This window comes from Dendronephthya gigantea, unplaced genomic scaffold (assembly GCF_004324835.1).
Source record: "Dendronephthya gigantea isolate DGI-Jeju-01 unplaced genomic scaffold, DenGig_1.0 000057F, whole genome shotgun sequence".
NCBI lineage: Eukaryota > Metazoa > Cnidaria > Anthozoa > Malacalcyonacea > Nephtheidae > Dendronephthya > Dendronephthya gigantea.
In genome coordinates, this window is record NW_021163067.1 from 157,358 (window position 1) to 179,406 (window position 22,049).

Below are 22,049 nucleotides of genomic sequence, written 5' to 3' on the forward strand. Positions count from 1 at the left end.
ATCTCTACAAGTAAAATAAATTCGTTGAAATATATAGCACGCAAACCATAGTGTGAGTTTTCGTCCAATTTGAAAAGACAGAGAAAGCATCGTTTCGTTTATATTCAAAATATGCCGTCATAATCCGACCACACAAATATAATAAATTCGTTGGAATATATAGCGCGCAGACCTTAAAGCCCACGGCACAGACCGGACGCGATTTGGCAACGCGGCGCGATTTTTCAAAGTTTTTCATTTTCCAAAAGCAAATAAATTCTATCATTATATTCTTAATATACTTAACGATAATACATTTTTAATACTCTGGCGTCCATAGATTCCAATTTTTGCTTCCAGAAATTAATTTATGTGCTCCTAAAAACTGAAAATTCGCCTCGCGTTGCTGCACCGCGTCCGGTCTGTGGGGGCTTTTAGTGCGAGGTTTCTGTGATTATAAGATAGAAAAGTATATAATGTTTCGTTTATATTCAAAATATGCCGTCATTATCCGATGCAAGTACAAGTGAAAGAAGCAATACAACGCGCACAAAGAAGGACTCCTCCACATAAATGTATTTCTTAGATATAGATAACATATTGCATGAACAACAACTTCCCAAAATGTAAAAAGCTTTTTCAATACATTATGATGTATACTTTAAAAAAATATGAACAATTTAAAATAATATAACAGTTGATAATGAATGTGATTTCTTATTCTCTCTTGTAAACTTCAATTGTAGTAGTCCAATAATAGTTTTCTTCTTCGCAAAACAAAAGCGTTTTTTATATCTGATGGTTTCATCACGTACTTGATTCGGGAACTTCATTTGAATGGATTTCATCGACATCGGTTGAGCATTCCTGCGAAGAGATGGGATATAGCGATCAAAACAAGTTCATTTAAATTCTTTTAATTATTGTATTGTACGCGAGGAACTTGACCCAACTTCCGCGTACGGCGAAGAGTGATATGTTTTGCAACCTTGCACATAGCTTGTGAAAGTACCCATTCATTAAAACTGGTTCCGAAGTGGCGTTTTTTTGTGGTTATAAATTCCAGTTTTTATATGCCATTTCCCAACAGAAGAATGCTTGGGCTCGTCGGCTTTTTCCAAAATTTCATTTTTCAAGTTTGGTTGCAACAGAAAAATAAAAAATTACTTCGCGTTGGCGATTTGCGGCAAGCGAGTTTTGGCCTTTATGTGTAATGTATAGGATATTACACGGTTGTGAGTAAATATGGATTTTATGTTCGAGTGGCAAAAACAATATTGCTTTTGACACAAGAACATAAAATCCATTTATTATATGTGTATAGAAATTTATGCACAGCAGAATGATGAAATAAAAATGATATTTCACTGTGTAAATTAATTTCATGCAATTTGATTGGACGTACGATGTTTTTCACGTGTGAAAAAATGCCATACACGGCTTTTGATTGGACGTACGATATTCTTCACACGTGAAAAATTGTCGTATGTCATTTTGGCGGCAATTTGTTTACATTTTCTTTCAAGATGGCGTCGAAATATAGGAGTGGGATTCAAAACATAATTCTCATATTCAAGATATTTTTACATTCAGCACATTCTCGAATCTTTCGGAAAGAATATCTAACTTCTATTGAACAAAATTACAAAGAAACTGAACGGTAATAAATATGTTTTGATGGATAAAGTTTTGATTTTGTTGCTCGCTGTGTTTTTGTATATTAAAAGCGTGTCGTTGTCAAATTAATCTCTATACACATTTAATAAACAAATTACTTCATAGTTGGCTCGTTTGTACGATTTTTATTATGCACTCGTTGCAAAGGATCGCAAACTCACTCGTTCGCTACGCTCACTCGTTCGTTTTGCGATCCTTCACAACTCGTGCATAAAAATCGTACGCACTCGCCAACCATGAAGTAATCTCTATATCTTCGAGCCAACCATGTAATGTTCTGTTCATTATATGGACTAAAATCTGAGTGACAAAAATACACACAAAGACGACAAGTAAGACTCCGCGAAAGATGATTATAAAAGCAAACATTTTTCAAATTATATAGCTCAAACTTTAAAGTAGAATAAATTTTACTTATCTAACTGTTTTAACTTGTATTTCCAACGTTACTTTCGTTTTGTATACGAACCAAAGTTACCAAGCACCATTTGTATCTCCACAGAACAACAATGAAAATGGCAGGAAAATTTCGAAATTAGTAACTTAAGGCCCTGTCACACTGTTGCGTATGATAGGAACGTATGAGTCGCGTATAAATATCATTTCATTCATTTTTATACGCACGAAAAAGTCCGTAAAAATAGGACATTTTGCATAAAATTAACTTATTAAACGTATGAGTATCGTATGAGTAGCCTGTCGCTGGCGTATGCCAGCGTATGAATAGCTTACGAGAAGCGTTTGGAATGCGCATGTCAAGTATACCACTGGCGTTTCACAGACTTTAATCGTATATAAGCGGCAGTATTTTCACACGGCTCCATTCGAGAAAATGTCAAACCTACAGTGAAAAAAGAAGAAGACACCATGGCAAATAAGAAGACATCATCTACCCGCGGACGAAGAAAAGGAAAGAGGACTCCATAATCAGCCGTTGCCAAAGCTGACGAACAACGTGTTTGTGCACCTGCAGATGTAGTTGAACCACCTGATGAAGATGCACTTATTCCTGAGACATCTTTGAATAATGCGCGACATGTTCCTGAGTTCTCAAAATCTCCAACACAACCTTCCTAAGACTTCCATAATTCATCAGCTTTATCATCTGAAAGCATTGATGACTTCACCTCCTTCAGGCGGGCTGATAGCAAGGAGAAAAATAAGAGAAAGAGGGCGAAGAAAAACCCCTACAACCTCAGCGCCACAGAAGAGGAGCTGATGCTGGAGTTTATCATGGGCAATCCTGTGCTGTGGAATGTGAAGATGACAGATTATAGGCGGAAAGACAAGAAAGAGAAGATCTGGGAAGAGCAAGCACATCAGATGAACAAGACTGTTGACATCCTCAAGGGCTGGTTCAGATCGTTGCGCGACACCTATACGCGCCTTGACAAGAAGAAAAGCGGGGATAGTGCTCAAAACCTGACTGAGAGAGAACAGTGGATCCTCTCAAAGTTTGCCTTCCTGAAGACTGTCACCCGCCACCGACCGGAGCCCATGCAGAGTGTAAGTAGACAGCCATATTACCTTAGCAACATGATGACCAAGTAATTTGAGACAATTTCCACATTATATTTTTGGTCTTTCTAGGTGAAGGAAACCATCCAGCTTCACAGAGGAGATCTTAATGCTGCCGAGAGCGCCTGCGCTGATATGCAGGATGTCTTAGATGAATTCACTCCAATACCATCATCTACCGCTGGAAGGTCCCACAAGCGACCTCAGGACACAGAGAGTGACGTCCTTGAGACTCTACAGAAGAGAGTTGCTGAGTCTGGCACCATCCTCAAAGACATCTACAAAGCCAAACAACAACCCATTACAGCACGAAGTGTCTTTGCAAATTATGTTAAAGAGAGCCTTTTGACTATGTCCAAGTCCAAGTACAAGAAGGCAAGGTCCTCCATCAATAAGTTATTGTCTGAACCTATGGATGAGGACAGCGATGATGAATTTCCAAGTGCAATGGCGGCTCCATCTATCAAAGTGAACCAACAAGGGATCCCTTCTCAACCACCCCATGATTTGCACCCCACTACAAGAATTCCCTTCTGTTCATTTAGAGCATCAGCACCATTCTTCTCTGAGAATTATCAGAAACCCGGCAACATGCCTATAAACATGCCTCTGGCACCGTTGGTGAGAGGCTCTCAGCCCATGGAGTACATGCAGCAGTTTCACCAGCGGTTATTTCAGCATCCACACCATCACAAGAATACCACTAAACAACAGCAGATGATTCCTCCTTCCCAACAACTTGCTCAGCAACCGTTGCAGCAAGGCGCGGTTCGTGCCTCTTTGGCTTCTGCAACAGAGTTAATAACGGAAACGTCTAGCCCAACGCCGCACAGTCCAAGCTCACCCGAACATTACTAGTCTTTCAGGATTTCGAGAAATCATGGAATCTACTGATGATATTGGATTTCAGGATGAGGTTCTCAACCTTCGACCACCAACGTGAAAGAAGTATTGACTATTTTGTTACTGTAGTAACTCTCACGATAATCGAATTGTCAAAAATTAAATTCTCATTTTTTGTTTCTCATAAATTCATAATACACACTGCATTTACACCCTTGTCTAAAGGACAACATTGTATATATTCTAAAATCTTGCAGTATTAATGTTGGAGTGACTATATAATTAACATGTGTTTCGACATCTACAAAAAGTTTTGTTGTGGTTTAGTTTCGTTTACAATAATTTGATTTGTCTTGCCATGGAACTGCACCTGCCTCTGAGTTGACCCAGTGTTTCAACAGATTCCTTAGCCCCTTTCCTTTGTTGGTGGATGTGTTTCTCCCAACAAATGTATGTGTGTCGAGCAAATTTCTCTCTTGTCTCCATGATCCAGGAATGAAGTGGTTGTTCATGTTCTTTGCATGGTCTAGATGCTGTAATTCAGGATAGCGCATCCTCATGAGATTGTGCAGAACAATACAAGCTTTAACGATGAGCTTTACTGTATCAGGGTGATGCTGCATTGTAGTTAACAGAACCTGGAAGCGATTCGTCAGGATGCCGAAAGCGTTTTCAACTACTCTTCTGGCTCGGGAAATCCTGTAGTTAAATATCCTCTCTTCATAGTGTAGACCACGGCGGCTGTATGGCTTCATCATTGTCTCTCGGAGGGCAAAGGCATCGTCACCTACAAAGAAGTAGGGGACACTCTGATAGTCATTTGGTAAAGCATTGGGGACGGGGAATCCTATAGTTCCGTCTTCTGTTAATTCTTTGATTTCAGAGTTGTTGTAGATCTGTGCGTCCGATGATGACCCTTTACCACCGAGTCTGCCCAGATGAATTTATAATCTGCGTCTACAAGGCCCATGAGTACAACAGAGTAGAATCCCTTGTAGTTGAAATATTGGGATCCACTTTTTGGTGGACACTTGCAGGCAATGTGCTTTCCATCTATAGCACCACATGTATGGGGGAAGTTCCACCTCTTGAGGAACTTATCAGATATGGCACGCCATCCCTCTGGCGTGGTAGGGCAGGTCATTACTTCGGACATGTATTCGTCGATGATGGCTTGGCAAACCTCTCTGACAATAAGTGACTGGGTGTTGTGGGGACCCTCCATCCGTACTTCATGGCTGAATACGTGCTTCCAGAGGCAAGGTGTCGCAAAGTCAAAGAGAGCTTCAGCCCAGGCTCCAGGGGTCGCCTATACCAGGTATGTTTCTTGGTGATCCTGGGACTCACTCTTGCCAAAAGCTCATCAAACATCTCGGGGACCATCCGCATAAAGTTCTTGAAACATCGCGTATCCTCGCTTCGGGTTCCACCAGAAGTTGGTCGTAAATGCCAAACTGCCTTCGCCTTCCGATCCATGATCTCATCCATACCTCACGTCTTTTTCTTTTTTTTCTCCTTTTCCTTCTGTTATTTTCTATGTGACGAATCGTCAAAGCTATGAGATCAAACTGGTATTCAAGAACAGCTAACTCCAACCTTTATCCTCGAAGGTACAAGATGATATGAAGGCATCCAACATAAATATATATTTTACACAATAAATGGCATGCTATAATATTTATATACCCTTTCTCGTAACGTTTGCAATACGCTGAGGATACGACGACCAGGCGTTAACTATACGCTAATTGTACGGTAAATGCGTTACTTAATCGTCAGTCATACGCTAAGCCCTCTATAGACGTTAAACATACGTCACACATAAGTTAGACCTTCGTTACTGATGCGCTATCAACACGTTAGTTGTACGGCACACTTACTCATTTGCGTATGATTAGCGTACTCAACCTATTAGTACAGTACATTTAGCGTCCTTCTGCCGTATTCAGCGTATGACTAGCTTATCTTTACCGTATAAACCATACGTCCAAACACGCACAAGATTTTTAAGCATGCTTAAAAAAAATTTTCTTTCTCGGCGTATACCAGCGTATGTGACCGTGCTTGGGACGTGTATAACTTACGCACGACGTACCACCAGCATATTTCAGCGTATTCCGGCGTATGCGTGATATTTATCATACGCTGCCATACGCTAATGCGATACGCAACAGTGTGACAGGGCCTTTATGTCACTCCTAAACGTGACATACGGAAAATACGCGCACTTGTACATAATAAAGGGTATGCATGTATATACCTAAAGTAGTTTAAAAAATACTAAATGTATATAATTATCTAAAGTTTTGTTCATTCACAAACCAAACACTACACTTACTATACACATTTATTCATTCTGATTTTTGCGAATTATAAGAGTATCATTTAAAACTATCGGAATTGAACTTTTGAGTACATGTGTGTATGAAAATGCGAAGTAAGCCTTAATCCATTTTGATTTTTTGCACAAATTTATGGAGCTGCAGAAAACCCTAGATTGAAACGTTTCGCAGAATCTTCAGCCTTGGCCGAAATTAGAGCAGAAGGAAATATATGACTCACCACTCTTCAGCATGGAAACAAAGTGTTACTAACCTGTGATTCAGCAAGCCAAGGTGGTGGCGCTTGATCTGGACATCTTTTGAACGCAAATTTATACACCATGAACCCGCGTAATCCGACAGCTTCCCAGTATTTTTCTACAGTATACAGACCTTTAAAACAAATTTCATTAGTAAAACGCCACGCCTGCTAGTCAATTAATTCTGATAACTGATTTTTATATAATTATGTCGTAATTCATCAGTGGTGTTCTACGATCTACTGTGGGTGATCATTGATTTAGCCTTTAGGTAATTTTCGTTGGATAGATAAGGATTCTATGACAAGCATTTTATGCTGCTCAAATTGAAGGAAAATATGCAAATATATTTCGCTAGTAAACTATTTCTCTGCAAGTGGAAATCCAACCTAACGCCTGCACTCAAAAAGCTCACTCACTCGCATATTCATTGAGTGTAGCTAACATAGAAATTCTGTTTACTTAATCAATAAGAATTTAAGGTCCTTTCGTATCAATAGAAAGATTTAACATAAAATCTTGAAAATCAAGCTCTAATGAGTGTGAGTGAGCTTTTAAAATTTAAATTTTTTTTAATACCTTTTCTCACAGTCTGGTATACCCAGGTGCTATCAGACCATAAAATATTAATATCCTACCGACCAAAATCTTAAATGTGTCACACAGCCACGCTAATAAGTTTGGGGCTGTAAGTGCACTTACCATCATAACGGTATCCCTCATCAGGCGCGTAAGGACTGTTCAGTTTGAATCCTCTGACAACACGCACAGGTCTACCATTCGTGGTGTTCCTGCTCAGCGCGAGGTTACCTAAAAATATATTTTCAAGTCAGCAATCGAGGGGTACACGATTACCTTTACAGAGTGTTTAAAAATTGATACTTCGAAAATATCTATCTTGGTACCAGCCCCCACCCGCCCCCTTCCCAGACTGGACAGAATTTGTGGTAAGTCAAGCAATTTGTACTCGAAATGCTGGCATGATTTCAGCTAAAATCATTCCTACCCGATTTCTGTTCGAAAATATCCTAATTTCTTCGTATCTGTATCGTTAGAACGAATAATCTTCATTGTTTTTTTCGCGTTCATTTAGAGCGATAATAATTTCGTTACGTATGCGCGCAAAACATTCTCGAGGGCACCAAGACAGCTCCGTGACCCAAAATTGACTAATGAAACGTTGGGAATTTACAAAACAAGAGTTTGCCATACAATAAATACACGTATAGGCCAATATATAAATAGCAGGTGTGAAAAATAATTACCTTTCTTTAAAACCTGATTTTTTGACTGTTCCGCTGTTCGCAAATTCTAAAAAATCACTTGTAATTTTAGTTCAGGTTTTCTTCCCGAGATCGATATATTATGATCATAATAGTTATGTAATTTATAAAATAGATTTTATTGTGAAACCAACAGAGATTATTTAAGCCTCCAGGTTGACTATTGTCGAAGGTCCAAAATGTCTATAAAACGCACTTCAGAGTGAAAGTCCATCTTGCCTGAGTTTGAACTGAACCACCGCACTGTCATGAGACTTGCCACGGCGACTTGCCAACTCATATGCATTTTGAAGTCAAGATGGCATGCATTATTAAAGATTGGAAGATTGCTTTTGGTGCTTTACAGCTACATTCCGTGTAAGGTTGTGAAATTCCAAAGTAAAAGTATTCAGTTCGTATGTTCACAAATTATTCAAACAAATTTCGCACGTCAGGTCAAATTCCTTCATCTTTGGGTAATTTGCGAACGGAAAAACGATTAAATTTGCAACATGATATGTGGTAAAGTAATTTAAATGAATTTGACGTTTTGTACCGGAATCGTAAAATTCAAGCAAAGAAAAGCAACTCAAGCGCAGGAGATCCTGGCGGCAATCGCAGAATTCCATTGTTCATAAGATTTTTGTGTATAATATAGGCCAAGTGTGAGCAACTCAGAGGTGTCTTTCTAGAATTGTTGATGCAATTTTGTAAACAGGTTGAAAATTTGTCATACGTTGATTAATATCCTAAGAATCGAAAATTGTTCGCAAATATTTCATCATTTCTTGATAAATCTTGTTCAAAACTTTGCATGCAAAATTTCATGTGATGGTGCATTTTAAAGTTTTCCACAGTTTCGGTCACATTGCAACGTTATGATTACTGCGTGCATTACATGCATGTGAATTTTTCATTTTTGTTATTTTATTGAAAGAATATTGATCGTATTTTTAATATCGTAATATCGATCGTACGTTAAAATTTTCTTGCAGCAAGAAACCTCGTTTCAAAAATCGAATCTAAATAATAATTTTGAGAACTTCAACAATTCTAGGAAACCACCTTAATACGCTCGATGACCTTTCGATTCTTTATCGTTACGATCAGATACAGTACCTTCGGATTAGCTTTTGTCCCTTTCAGGTCTCTCCCTCCTTTAAAATATAATCAAAGTATATAAAATAAGTTATTTAAGCTTTTGATGGTGTTGTTAAATACAGTATCACAAACATTTTTGACTATATTGAAAAAATCGTTGAAGTACAATTTGGTGTAAATTCAAATGCGTGATGTCTTTACATGAGATCACATGTTAGTAAAATTTATGCATTTATGGTAACAGAGGAATAAGGGTGCTATTAGGGACCTTAAGACACACCAAAAACTATACGACGCGGACGTGAAGTAATATTTTGGTAGGGAAAAAATGTTCAGAAACCAATTTCAGTAGTACGCTCCCCAGGGTTAGTACGGTACACATGAATAATTTGAACACACCTTCTCCAGTGTACGTGAAGCATTCGCCATAATCCACGTCGTCCTCATACCCCCCGGAAAGCGCAATCGAGTAACACCCTTCCCGCTCGTTACCATGAATACCAGCAACAGAAGCCCTAAAGGAAATATGCATGAATTAGTTTAAGTAACAAAAGGGTGAGAAATATAGAAAAGCCTGAGCCTGTGATCACGTCACTTGGTTGGCATTAATCGCACTCCCATATTCGTCATTAACGACGTTGATCCATCCGACAATTAGTTTTTGAATCTACGATACGCAGATACGTATATTTCAAAGGGAGAAAAATAACACTGAATATTGGAATAAATTTGGCAACGCAAATGGGTTTTAGTCAAGCCTCGGCTAGAAATGGGTACTACACACAGGAATTAAGAGGTTTTGGAGAACGTTTTATATAGTTTCCTGTAAACTACATACCTATGAACACCAGAGCGCGAACAATCCATGCGCGAATGCCAAACAGTACCGACAGGAATATCTAGACAGAGAAATGTTCAAGAAGTTTCTGGGTGGAACTTCGAGGAAAGCTTAGCGAGATTAAAAATTATTTAAAACAGATACGATTTCAATAGCCGAAACAATTCTAACTGAACTGAAACTGAATTTCAATTTTTCGACGCCGTTGATTCTAAAATCTTTTTATCGTGTTAAAATAGTTTCAGTTTTCTAATTCAGTTTTCATGAGTCACAAACGAAATCCGAACCGCACGAAAGTATTTCAATTACAAAATTCGGTATTTTGTTCTTTAACTAAGGTAAAGACACTACTGTATATGTGATATACCTGGTATTTGGCCAAAACAATTCTCAGAATATCTGGGTTTTGGTTTCTCATAAATACGATCTTTCTCGATTAAAGTTCCGTCTTCAAGGTCTTCAATATTCCCATTCTATATCGTGGAGAGCGTTTATCATAAATTAGTACTAGCATTGGAGATTCTACGTCGTCTAAAAGTGATCAAATGTATAATAATTTTCCTTTTTCCTCAAAAAAGCTGCATGCATGGTCACGCTCATTGCAATATTTTGTGAAAAGGCGTTTCCCTGTAGAAAAAGGACACTATTTAAATGCTGTATGCATGCATGGTACGGGGGGTTTTTTACGACCCTTTCAACTGAGATTAAACGAAGCGTGAGATGACTTGATGATGATGATGAGGTAGTGAAATTAGTATATAAAATAATTCTGGCAGTAGACGTGTGGTCGTCCCGAAAATGCACTTGCTTTTTTTATTTCTAAGACTTATTTCAATACCTCAAAATCATCTCATGCTTCGTCAAATCTCGGGTATTACCGCGGGCTCATGTAAACAACCCTCATATTCCTAAATTAGCTCTTTTGTGAATCAAGATTAAGGCGATGTACACGCGGTAAACGTTTTCGAGTGTTTTTACATTCGATTTCATGCAAAAACGGTTTCAAACACCGTCAATTTAAAATAGAAGTAGAAGCTAATTTAACATATTAAACATATTTTTCCATCGATTGTGTGGACAGGGTAGACGTGTAAACAATAAAATAGACAAAAACGATTTTGAAAACGCTCGAAAACGACGTTCATAAATGCACATAGCCTAATTACGCCTGGGAAAACTCACAAGAACGTAAGTCCAGTTCACACACACTACTCTCAATTCATTGGCACTAACGCCTAAAAATTTGTACCGGTAGGAGTACGAGCTCTGCCGTGCTAATAAAGTCAAGCAGTGCAAACAAGGACATGCATTACTGCCATTTGCGTTCAAACTTGAAGCGTGCAAAATATTTCGCGTTTGTTTAGGTTTAAAACGCAACGTTTCGGGGGGGTTATTAGACATGTTTGCTCAATGATAATTACGCAACGTTTATATATATATATATATATATATATAATATATATAATATATATAATATATATATATATATATATATATAATAATATTATATAATAATATTATTAATATATATATACAGGGTGTATCAAAAAAAGTTAGACAATTTTGAAAGTGCTCTCAATTCCACAAATCTGTTCATGAAATTAAATTTTTTTTATATGTATGGTTTGTCTCAGTACTTGAGATATAGAAAATATAAAAAAAATCGAAAATGGTAAATTTTTCAAAGCAGGGGAGTTGTAAACTTTTGCTGAGCTCAAAGTGGCTTGCGCACAGAAATGCTAAACGTTATTTTTAATTTGATTTTATGTATGAAATGTTCGACATTCGTCTCATTTATGATAGAGTTTTGGCGGGATTTAACCGAATGTAAATCCCCCAAATAGCCTATTAAAACGTCGCATATTTCTCCGTTGGTGCTGTTCTTGGTTTATTATGAATTCATAAATTTGCATTTTGTCAACTTGTTTTACTCCCATGGGACTTCCGTGGAATTTCTATGGATTTGTTGTTCGAGTTGTTTGTTCTGAAACGCATGTTCTCGTATAACACCAGCTAGATTTTGAAATGGCAATGCCACAATTTACGCCACAGCAGAGAGCTTTTATGGTGTCAGAGTTCCTCCGTAGCAACAACATAAACTTGGTTCGCCAAAGTTTCAGGAACGAATATCCAGATGTCCGAATGCCTTCACGTGCAATCATTTATTACAATGTTAAGAAATATCGTAATAACGGGACGAGCCGTAACTTAAACAGAGGTAATTCAGGTCGTCTAAGAACAGCGAGAAGTGCTGAAAACATTGAAGCTGTACGCAATGTTATTGAAGAAGCCAATGGAGAGGTTTTGAATGGTGAAAGGCCGCGGTTAAGCTGTCGTCGAAACAGACTTGGTTTGTCATCGGCAACTTTCAACCGCATAACACGTTTAGATTTGAGATTCCATCCCTATCAAATGATTAAACGCCACCAACTTCTTCCCGGTGATAATCTGCGGCGAGTACAGTTTTGCCAGTGCATGGCTACGTGATCGGAACGACCGTTTTCTTGACGATTTGCTCATCGGCGACGAATCAGGATTTGCACTGAATGCTTCGGTCAACACCCGCAACATTCGAGAATACCAACCACGAGGCGAAAAACGGATAGATTTCGAGTATCAGCGAAATGACGACCGACATAAGTTGACGATTTGGGTTGGATTGATGGGAAATGGAACTGTTATCGGTCCCTTTTTCTTTCAAAACAACATTGACGGGTTGGACTACTTGGATTTAATCAATGACGAAATTGTCCCTGCCTTACGGCGGTTGCCCCGTTATCGCAACAGGCGTAATGCCCCATTTCGACGAGTATGGTGGGCACAGGACGGTGCTCCTCCTCACAGAAGAAGAGAGGTAACTGCTCGATTAACCGAACTTTTTGCAAATCGGATAATCGCACTGAATCGTCCCGTGGAATGGCCTGCCAGATCACCAGATCTTAATCCGCTTGACTTTTTTCTTTGGGGTTATCTGAAAAGCAAAGTTTTCATAACGCCACCAGAAAATCTCGACGAACTTGAACGACGAATCCGTGAAGAAATGGATGTGATTAGACAAGATCGAGAAATGATACGCCGTGCTGTTTTTGACATGGTTAGACGTGCGCAAGTTTGCACAGAAAGAAATGGAGGACACGTTGAAGACTAAGAGCAATTCGTTACTTTTAAATTGTAAAATTTACCTGTTTTTACAATTCAGATGTTAAATAACTGTTTTTATGTAAAAGTGTAATTTAACTACCAGTACATGTGAGATTTCAAATGTTCTTTGCTTGAAATGCTCTAATTAATTCAATGCAATTTATTAATTCAATGCAAATTATGTAAATTTATGCGTTTATAACAAAGCAGGAAGAGCACCAGCGGAGAAACATGCGACGTTTTAATAGACTATTCGGAGGATTACATTCGCTTAAATCTTGCCAAAATTTCATCATAAATGAAACAAATGTCGACGTTTTCATACATAAAATCAAATAAAGAATAGCGTTTAGCAATTCTGTGCGCAAGCCACGTTTAGCTGAGCAAGCAGGGGGGTTGCCCCTTCTTTGAAAAATTTACTATTTTGGATTTTTTTTATATTTTTTATATTTCAAGTACTAAAACCATCCATACATATAAAAAATTAAGTTTCATGAGCAGATTTGTGGAATTGAGAGCACTTTCAAAATTGTCTAACTTTTTTTGATACACCCTGTATAATATATATATATATATATATATATATATATATTTATATATATATATATATATATATATATATATATATATTTATATATATAAACCCAGGCAAGAACAGCAAAACCTCTCAACTTTTATACTGCAAAGGCAGGCGAGCGCGAGAGCCAGTCAGGGTTGTCCCCTCCAGCAAGATATCACGTTTTTTATATACCACGAAATCATGCAGTTCTTGCGCTTTTCTAATTTTTTCGTGATAACGTTGCTAATCCTTGTGAATAAAGACGCTTCTCATATTTCTAAAGCTCGGGCCCTTTCTGAGAGCGCGGGTATTTTGCTCCCCTGCCCCCTCTTATCTACTGTACATTTGTACATTTTTCAGGTAGTTCGTCAAACATGACGCAATCTATTTTCCTTTACCTCTATGTCAGCTAGACGTGATCTCTTTGACCTTGTCATGTAGCCATTAAACTTTCGGTCTATCGTAAGATTTGACAGGCTTTTTGTGTTTTCATTGTTGTTGTTGTTGTTCTTGTCATTATTTCTTTTTCTTTTGATCCCACGGGGCTTTTTAGCAACAACACGTCTCGGTGGCACTGGACTGCCAATCTGTTGGGGTTGATAAATTTCAAGTTAGTTGCATGTGTACTTAATTACTGGAGACAACGTAAGACAAAAATAGAAAAGAGGTTCTCGATCGACAGCCCACATGTTTCATGTGTTCAAAGTTTCTTACAGCGATTTTTTATTGCAATGCTGGTTACATGTAGAATAAAGAAAGGAGTTGTTATATTTGCGCAAAATATAATTAGACTCTTTGAAGTGTTAAGGCTTGTTCACACGATCCAATTTTGTCCGATCCAATTCACTTCTAATGGATGTTTTATAGTCCGTTGACTTGCAAAGTGTATGGGTTGCAAATTAACTAAAGCCAATGCAGTACTGTTTACCAATAACAAACTACATTCTATACGTCAGAAGTAAATTGGATCCGAGAAAATTGGATCGTGTGAACGGGACTTTACATACACGTCTGCAACCAAATAAGTTGAACATTCCGAAACATGCCTGCGAAATATATACAAAATTACAAATAGCACCGTTTCCTTTTGAAAGTCTCAAATATACTACGCAACAACCAATCATGCTTCGATACCAATGTTTTTAACTGCATGTTTTGCTTTCCTCGTAGTTCTTATACCAGAGCAATCGGATATTACTCGCTCTCGATTTCTAAATGATAATACTTCTAGCTGTAACACTTGATATAAATATAACATATTCGGGCTTGGCTCTTATGATTGAATTATCAAATGGTTTTCATAATTTAAGAAATCTAAAAAATTGTAATCTAATTGATACAAAAAAGTGTTTCAAAATAAAATAGGAGAATCGTGGCAGCTTCTTTGAATAAATTATCCCTAAAATGTGTTTTAGAAAATGCTTAAAATGTGAAAAAAACCCCGCCTCAGGTTAAGTACTACGAATTATCCTAATATCCTGCATATTAACTCTCATCATAAATGCCCTTGGATAAAAAGTTTTAGGATTATTTAGTATTTTAAAAGAACATCTGGTTTTACTTTTGGCAGTCGCATTTAGAAGCCTCTAAAATTTCTTATTGAAACTGCGGATTAGAAGAAATGCCGAATTGTAGCGTTTTGTACAGGTATCAAAGCACCTGTGGGCGGTGGTTGTGCGGCGATTTCTTCAACCATTGTAAACATGCCTGAAATAATAAAATATTACAGATTTGTAGGCAACAGTTATTAGAGAGAACGCGTAATCTAAGAACACTAAGGTTTAATCCAGGCTATACAAAACAAAATGCTATCCAGCTTTTGAACTGGTCGACACCTTAACTTCGAGATTTGAAGGTATAACTCATCTTTCATTCTAATAGCTATTGTCACAAACAGATTACCAAATAAAAATTTAATTAGAATATGTCACCTATTTCACCTGGAATTTAATATTTTCAAAACATGATTTCTCAAATGATTGGGGGCAACTGCCCCCTTTTTGGCCATGCCTCTAGGCTCTACCTAATTTCGAACCAAAAATGAAGGGATTGAACCACAATTGAAGTGTGATGAGACATGAAAAAGTGTCATGACAGACATTCAGTACGACAGTCAATGCAAGTAATGAGTATCACAACTAATAAATTATGGTGGTGGTGTTTAACAAGAAAATACAAAAGACAACAAGAAAAACAACATAAATTATTATGATTAATTCATATTATAAGTCAATTTCATGGGCACATAAAACACTTGTATGGATTCAGACATCCCCTACTTTACGATTTCTCTCTTGTTAAAATAATATTGTATGATATTAGTTGTTCGTCTCTTTGAAAAACTTGTGCATTTGAAGAAAAATCGAAGTTAAAAGTAGTCATGATGAAAGCATTTCTCTAAATATTATTTTTCAATATTTCACTGGGAGAACTTACACCTCGACTAGCCTGTTTGCCCAGCAATATAAGGGGCAAGGGATGCAACAGTTTCTTTTGCTATATGGCACACCAGTAATAGAGGCTTTGCCATAAATTCTATTTTTTGTGTATCTTAATGGTAACCCTGAGTAGGGCTAAAGTGATTAGGTTCTGTGTATGCTTTTTACACAATATTGGTTTGGATTCAAGTTTAACTTCTAGGACGAAAGCTTGACAAACTCAACATGTTTCAACCAGTACATAAGGATGGTTCTCGATGAGGCAAATGCCTGCTTTTTTGAGACCTAAGTATTTTTATTGAAAACTACAGCGCCTCCAATTTACTGAATATCTTCACAGGTAAGCATTGATATGGCCTTTCAGCAATTTTCATTAAACATCAATGACTGGTGTACGTAACTTAACTATTCACCAAATTAACTGTAAAAAATCTTCAAGATTTGTACCCATGTCAGGAATTTGAAACAGCCTCCTTTAAATACTTACTTAATAGGTATTCTACCAGGATACAGTAGATATATAGGTACCCATATGTCAACCAAACCCACACCCAATATAGCTATTAAAAACAAATGTATATATCCCACAAACAGAAATGACTGCATCCCCATTGAATTTCACTCACAGGTGTCCCAAACTTTAAATGACTTGTTTCTATGTATATATGGCTAAAAATATCTATGACTAATTAACTGAATACCTCGATTGTTGAAAATTTGGATAGTTGCCAGCCCCTCTACATCCCATACGAAGATTTTATATCCAAAAGCCATTTTACATTCAGAATTTTTTATATGTTAACCAATAGTTTGAAACAGATGTGCAAGTGCTTGAGTACTCACCAAACCAGGTATTTCAAGACTTCGCAAGACGCTTTTATTGTATTCAATGTTTTTCAATCGTTGCTTTTCGTACGTACTGAGACCACTCATTGTTATATTAGAATACAGATAATTGCTGAAGATGATATTTCCCCAGACGACAGTGGGACAGAGTATTAAATGCACGTGTAAATGAACACTGCTTGGTTTGAACTCGATGGTTGATGTCTGTTTATTATTTTGACAATACCAATACCTCCAATTATCGTAATATGCGGGTCACAATATATTTGCCTCGCACTTGCGTTGTAACTGCAATATCAAAACTGAGATAATACTCGTAAAGTAAAACACCGTCCAAAATTATCGTAGATTAATTTATTTCACGCACGAGGCAAGATGCTTGGAGAGAAGAGACCGTTGCACATGTTCGTCTTGGTCTTATTTCGCGTGCAGAGCTTGATCATCCCACGTGTTAAAAACAATGCTTCCACGTAGAAAATTTATTTTTCTCTGGATTATGAAAATATGCACAGTTGAATGACTGATCATTTTGTCGTTATTCGACATTTTCTTGCTTTTGACGGCAATATTATTTCAAAAAATATTGAAAAACATATATTTGGAAACAAATTTGGAAACGAATTTTTTTTTCCGGCATTCTAATGTAAGTTGTATGATTTGAAAAACGAAAATTTTTGGCGGGGAAAATCCCTGGTTTTACTGGGTTTTACTCTGTATGTCTAAGGTTTTACCCTAAGAGGCTAAGCAAATAGAACTATGATGGTATTACTAAGAAAAAATATTAAATTTAGCTAAAACATAAGCATACAGGCCCAATCTCTGGTGACAGGAGTTACTATGTTTTAACAAACAAATCATAAATGTACATGCATGTATGCATACACACGGTATATTTATGGCATTCGCGGGTTTCCTTATGCAGGTTTCCCTTATGGTAGCGTTTTCACCGTATAGTGTGAAGAGATTGGCACGATTTATACTAGAGACGGATTACTGTCTGGACGAATGATTTGTCTGACACACAGAATCGCGCGTTTAGGTTTAGAAGGTGCACGAGAATTGGGCAATTTTGGAAAGAGTGCACGTTTTATAATGGAATAAGAGCCGCTTTATGACGAATTTTTCGTAGTTCGTTCCCAACCCCGTATTTATGCTTAGGGACGGATGATGCATCAAGACAAATTACCCATTCGAATTCGTCTAAATCAGGCGACTGACTATGGGGATAATTCGTCTGTTTGCCCGTGTTGACACACAGAAGAACGAGAAACGAACATCTTTTGCTTACGCAAGTCGTCATGATTTTTCTGTCCCTAAAACCGATGTGATAGACTGATAGTGTTGATATTGACCACAGAGAAGACAGATTTCCGTGCAGGGGGAAATATCCGTTCATCTCAGGCAGTAGCTACCACCGAAATAATTGCATGGCAAGCTCGGTGTCGGCTCGGTATCAAAAAATATCGACGTCAAAGAAACATTCAACGCTCGGGTAAACGTAATCTTTATTCCTACCTTGGCTGCTAAAGACTTCCGCGCCATAATATCGATCTCCTTATAGCTTTTGTTGTGTCGATTAAATTTACACGACTTGCGTTAAGTATATATTGGTATATATATCGCGTTTGGGGTCGTTACAATTCTTAATTATAAGTCATAGTACTAAGTTGTTTTGACATTTCCAGAAAACGTTTAACCAGGGGCGTGGCGAACGAGCTTCAATTTAGGGGGTGTCATTAATAAACACGTCATTATTAAAAATAAACGATTCAGTATGTTGGATGAGGCTGATCATGAGGCTCAATAATTCCGGATATTCCAAGAATTCATTCAGACCAAGATCAATGCTATCTGAGGCGGATAACATTTACCGAGGTCTGAATGATTCTCGATATCATGCAAAGCTGAATCCAATAATTGTTTTAAGGCTGGTTTCCAGAAAAATTATCCTCAGTGTACCGGATCAAACAGAGCACATGGATAAACTTTTCTGTCCTAAATATTCGTAAATACTAAACTGATAATTAATGTATATTTAGTGAAATTTAATTATTTTGCCAGCCAAAAACAAAGCAAATTTAACTTTTTGTATTTGACGTGTTTCATGTGTTTCATGATAAATATACGGGAGTGTCACAAGAGAGCATAATATTCATAACATCTTCTCCGTTTAAAACACTGTATTCAATCCACCCATTATGTACACATCAAATTTAACCATCCAATATGTATTTTATATGCAAGTTCAACGGTCACATATGTATAGCTATAGTTTGTTTGAATGCTTTTTAAATTCAGTTTTATTAAATTATTAAAAGTTGATATGATTTTTTAATGTTCTTTAACTGATGAGAATGCCTGTATGCATACATGTGAATTGAGGTTCAGAACGACGAAAGTGATCCTAGTTTGACAGTGGATTCTCGGCATTTGATACTTTTATATAAATTCAGTCCTTATTATAGACACCATATAGTAACGTCCCGTAGGTAGTGTCTATCAATCGTCTCACCCTAAGGTCTCACTTTCTTAAGAAGCTAGTTTAATCAAGATTATACAATTAATTCAATTAGAGAAATTACGCTATTTATTATTTATTATTATAAGAAATAGAAAACATTTTCTGTGTTTCTATACAGTTTTAGTGAATTTCGAGGTGACTATATTTTCTTGCATTCTGATTGGTCAAGTGATTGACTGTCTCTGAAGTGACAGTAACTGGTCGGTGATTATAGCTTTTTGTTGTCCGTGTGAGTTTGGAAGAACGAGAATTTGGAAGAACACGTAATTTCGAGGTTCGTAATTCGATTCAATTACAAATTTTCATTACATCACTTCGCTTGTCAATTTCGGCGGGAAAAGTCCCGTGTTTCTGTTTAATAGCAAGTTTGAGATGCACCAAATCTACCGCGACGCGGACGTCCAGAATCAAGGTAAAAAGCCCTGGGAAGGAGCCAGGAGGTTGCGTGAACCTGGGGACGAGGATGGGACGTGACATACTGAAAACTGCTACTAGTGTTAGGAAACCAGTATTAATTTGTTTTACATACGGCTCTTACTTTGTTTATGAAAAAGAGTCTATAATTTCCATCTCTGTTGGGAAACTGTGGAAATTATAGAAGACTTGTAATCGTCGAGTTTGATGGGACTAATTGTTTTTAGTTCAAATTTCGATGTGTTTACAAATAATAGTAATCAACATAATTTCATAAAAAAACTATAATCACTTCAAATTTCTTATTTGAGAAACAACAACCAAATGCTATAGTCACCAACCAGCGTCTTGCATTTCTGATTGGATCAAGATTCGCCGTCTCTGAAGTGATAGTCACAGGTGACTATAGCTTTTTAGTATTTTTGCACAAGTGATGGCGGTCAGCCGTTTATAGCCCTGGATGTTAAGTGAGGGCAGTTCAATCCCACTTAATCTTCTGTAACGTGTTTTCATAGTTTTTGTATTGTGTTTATGTCCCTTCGTCTGTGCGGTTTTGTCATGTACTATCTTATACCTTCCTATCCGTCATTAATTTACATATGTAAATAGATTATATATATATATATATATATATATATATATATATATATATATATATATATATATATATATATATTCAAATCTCATGTAATTTTATATCACTTGTCTGAAGATGTCTTAGGTTACAAATATATTTACTTTTAAACTTTAAATTGTTTTGATGGCTTTCTTAAACGTTATATGTTGGGCTCTCATATTTATAATAAGAATCCGTTTTCCGCCTGGCAAATCTCTAGCTAGGACTTTTCCCGCCGAACTTGGCATTCGAATTATAACAACCGACTTATTATATTTGGACGGACTCGTTTTCCCGATGATTATTCAGGATCGCTAGGGATACATTCAAGTTTTCATCCCTTAAAATTTTTAAAACAGAATAAATCATGATTTTTTTGTAGTGCATGGACCACCTTATAAATGGCCTGCAAAGTTTTTTTCACGCAAAAGTAGATGAAAATTACTTACTTTCTGAAAGTTAGCATTGAAAATTATATTTCTTAAGCTGCAAATTTGCATATAGTACGGAATATCCATTGTGCGATATTGAATTTGACATTGATAGTACAAATGATCGGCAAAATGGATAAGAAACTATAACAATATAATGACGTTGAAAGCGAAGTGTAGATGTATTCACAATTTCCGGTTCTCTCAGCCTTTTGAAATTGTTACATTTTTTGCCTGATTTCATAGTGAATATAATAAATTGAAAATCGTAATTCGTGTCGTGCAATTTTGGTGTGAAATCAAACTTGTGAAGTCGCACTTCCGCTTCGCGGTCGTGTGATTTTGTAAACAGGCGTGGGATTTCCCACCAAATTGAACTCCACTCAGTGCAATTACTATTACATACAAGTAAAGTGTAAGAACTACAAAGAAAGTTCTATTATTTCTCTATTTTTTTATATATCGTTATATTTTGAAATACATTTCGAAATACTTCGAAAACAGCGTATTTTGCCACTTTAAATCACATTTTTATCGAAGCCTAGCATTGACCCAAATGTTTAGTCCTATATCGAAGCAAAAACATCATATCGCGAAATTCACTTTATATATATACTAGCTATACAACAAAGTCTAACTATCCCAGTTTAAGGCATGCTTTCTGTATGTTAAGTATTTGTGAAGTTTATAGAATTATTTTTCATATCCGTGTCCTTTCTTTTCCCCATGTCGATATCGTTTATTTTCAGCCACGCCAAGTCTTCTGGTCAGTGCTTCTCCACTTGACAGGGTTCTTCGAAATTTCGATTTTTTAATTGTGGACGCTTTTGGTATCGCTGACAGCAGATTTTTGGATAAAATTAGTTCCTGAAGCTGTAATTCTGTTTAGTGACATGTTGTTTGGCAGTGTGGCAGACGTCTTTATCATGTTACTTTCAGAAGCTGTAATCCTGTTTGGTGACCTGTTGTTTGGTAGTGCGGCAGACGTCTTTATCATGTTACTTTCAGAAGCTGTAATCCTGTTTGGTGACCTGTTGTTTGGTAGTGCGGCAGACGTCTTTATCATGCTACTTTCAGAAGCTGTAATCCTGTTGGTGACCTGTTGTTTATTAGTGCGGCAGACGTCTTTATCATGTTACTTTCAGAAGCTGTAATCCTGTTTGGTGACCTGTTGTTTGGTAGTGCGGCAGACGTCTTTATCATGTTACTTTCAGAAGCTGTAATCCTGTTTGGTGACCTGTTGTTTATTAGTGCGGCAGACGTCTTTATCATGTTACTTTCAGA

At 37.0% G+C, this 22,049-nt stretch overlaps 1 protein-coding gene across 1 annotated transcript; it reads right to left on the reverse strand.

Annotated features, from left to right (window-relative positions):
- Positions 1-547: 547 nt before the first annotated feature.
- Positions 548-17,198, reverse strand: LOC114529604 (E3 ubiquitin-protein ligase UHRF1-like). The gene is made up of 10 exons (XM_028551422.1): positions 16,781-17,198; positions 13,898-14,086; positions 10,167-10,272; positions 9,800-9,860; positions 9,361-9,476; positions 8,980-9,017; positions 7,864-7,909; positions 7,301-7,408; positions 6,613-6,731; positions 548-846 (listed from the first exon to the last, which is right to left on the reverse strand). Exons 1-10 carry the CDS (start codon positions 16,868-16,870, stop codon positions 787-789), a joined length of 933 nt encoding a protein of 310 aa, XP_028407223.1. The 5' UTR covers positions 16,871-17,198; the 3' UTR covers positions 548-786.
- Positions 17,199-22,049: the final 4,851 nt, after the last annotated feature.

Excerpts from the sequence above, each read along its gene's own strand:
- LOC114529604 (XM_028551422.1), bottom strand. The coding sequence starts at position 16,870 with ATGAGTGGTCTCAGTACGTACGAAAAGCAACGATTGAAAAACATTGAA. Across the intron at positions 10,273-13,897 it reads CACGTCTAGCTGACATAGAG|AATGGGAATATTGAAGACCT; the intron begins GTAAAGGAAAAT and ends TCCACGATATAG. Across the intron at positions 847-6,612 it reads CTTGGCTTGCTGAATCACAG|GAATGCTCAACCGATGTCGA; the intron begins GTTAGTAACACT and ends ATCTCTTCGCAG.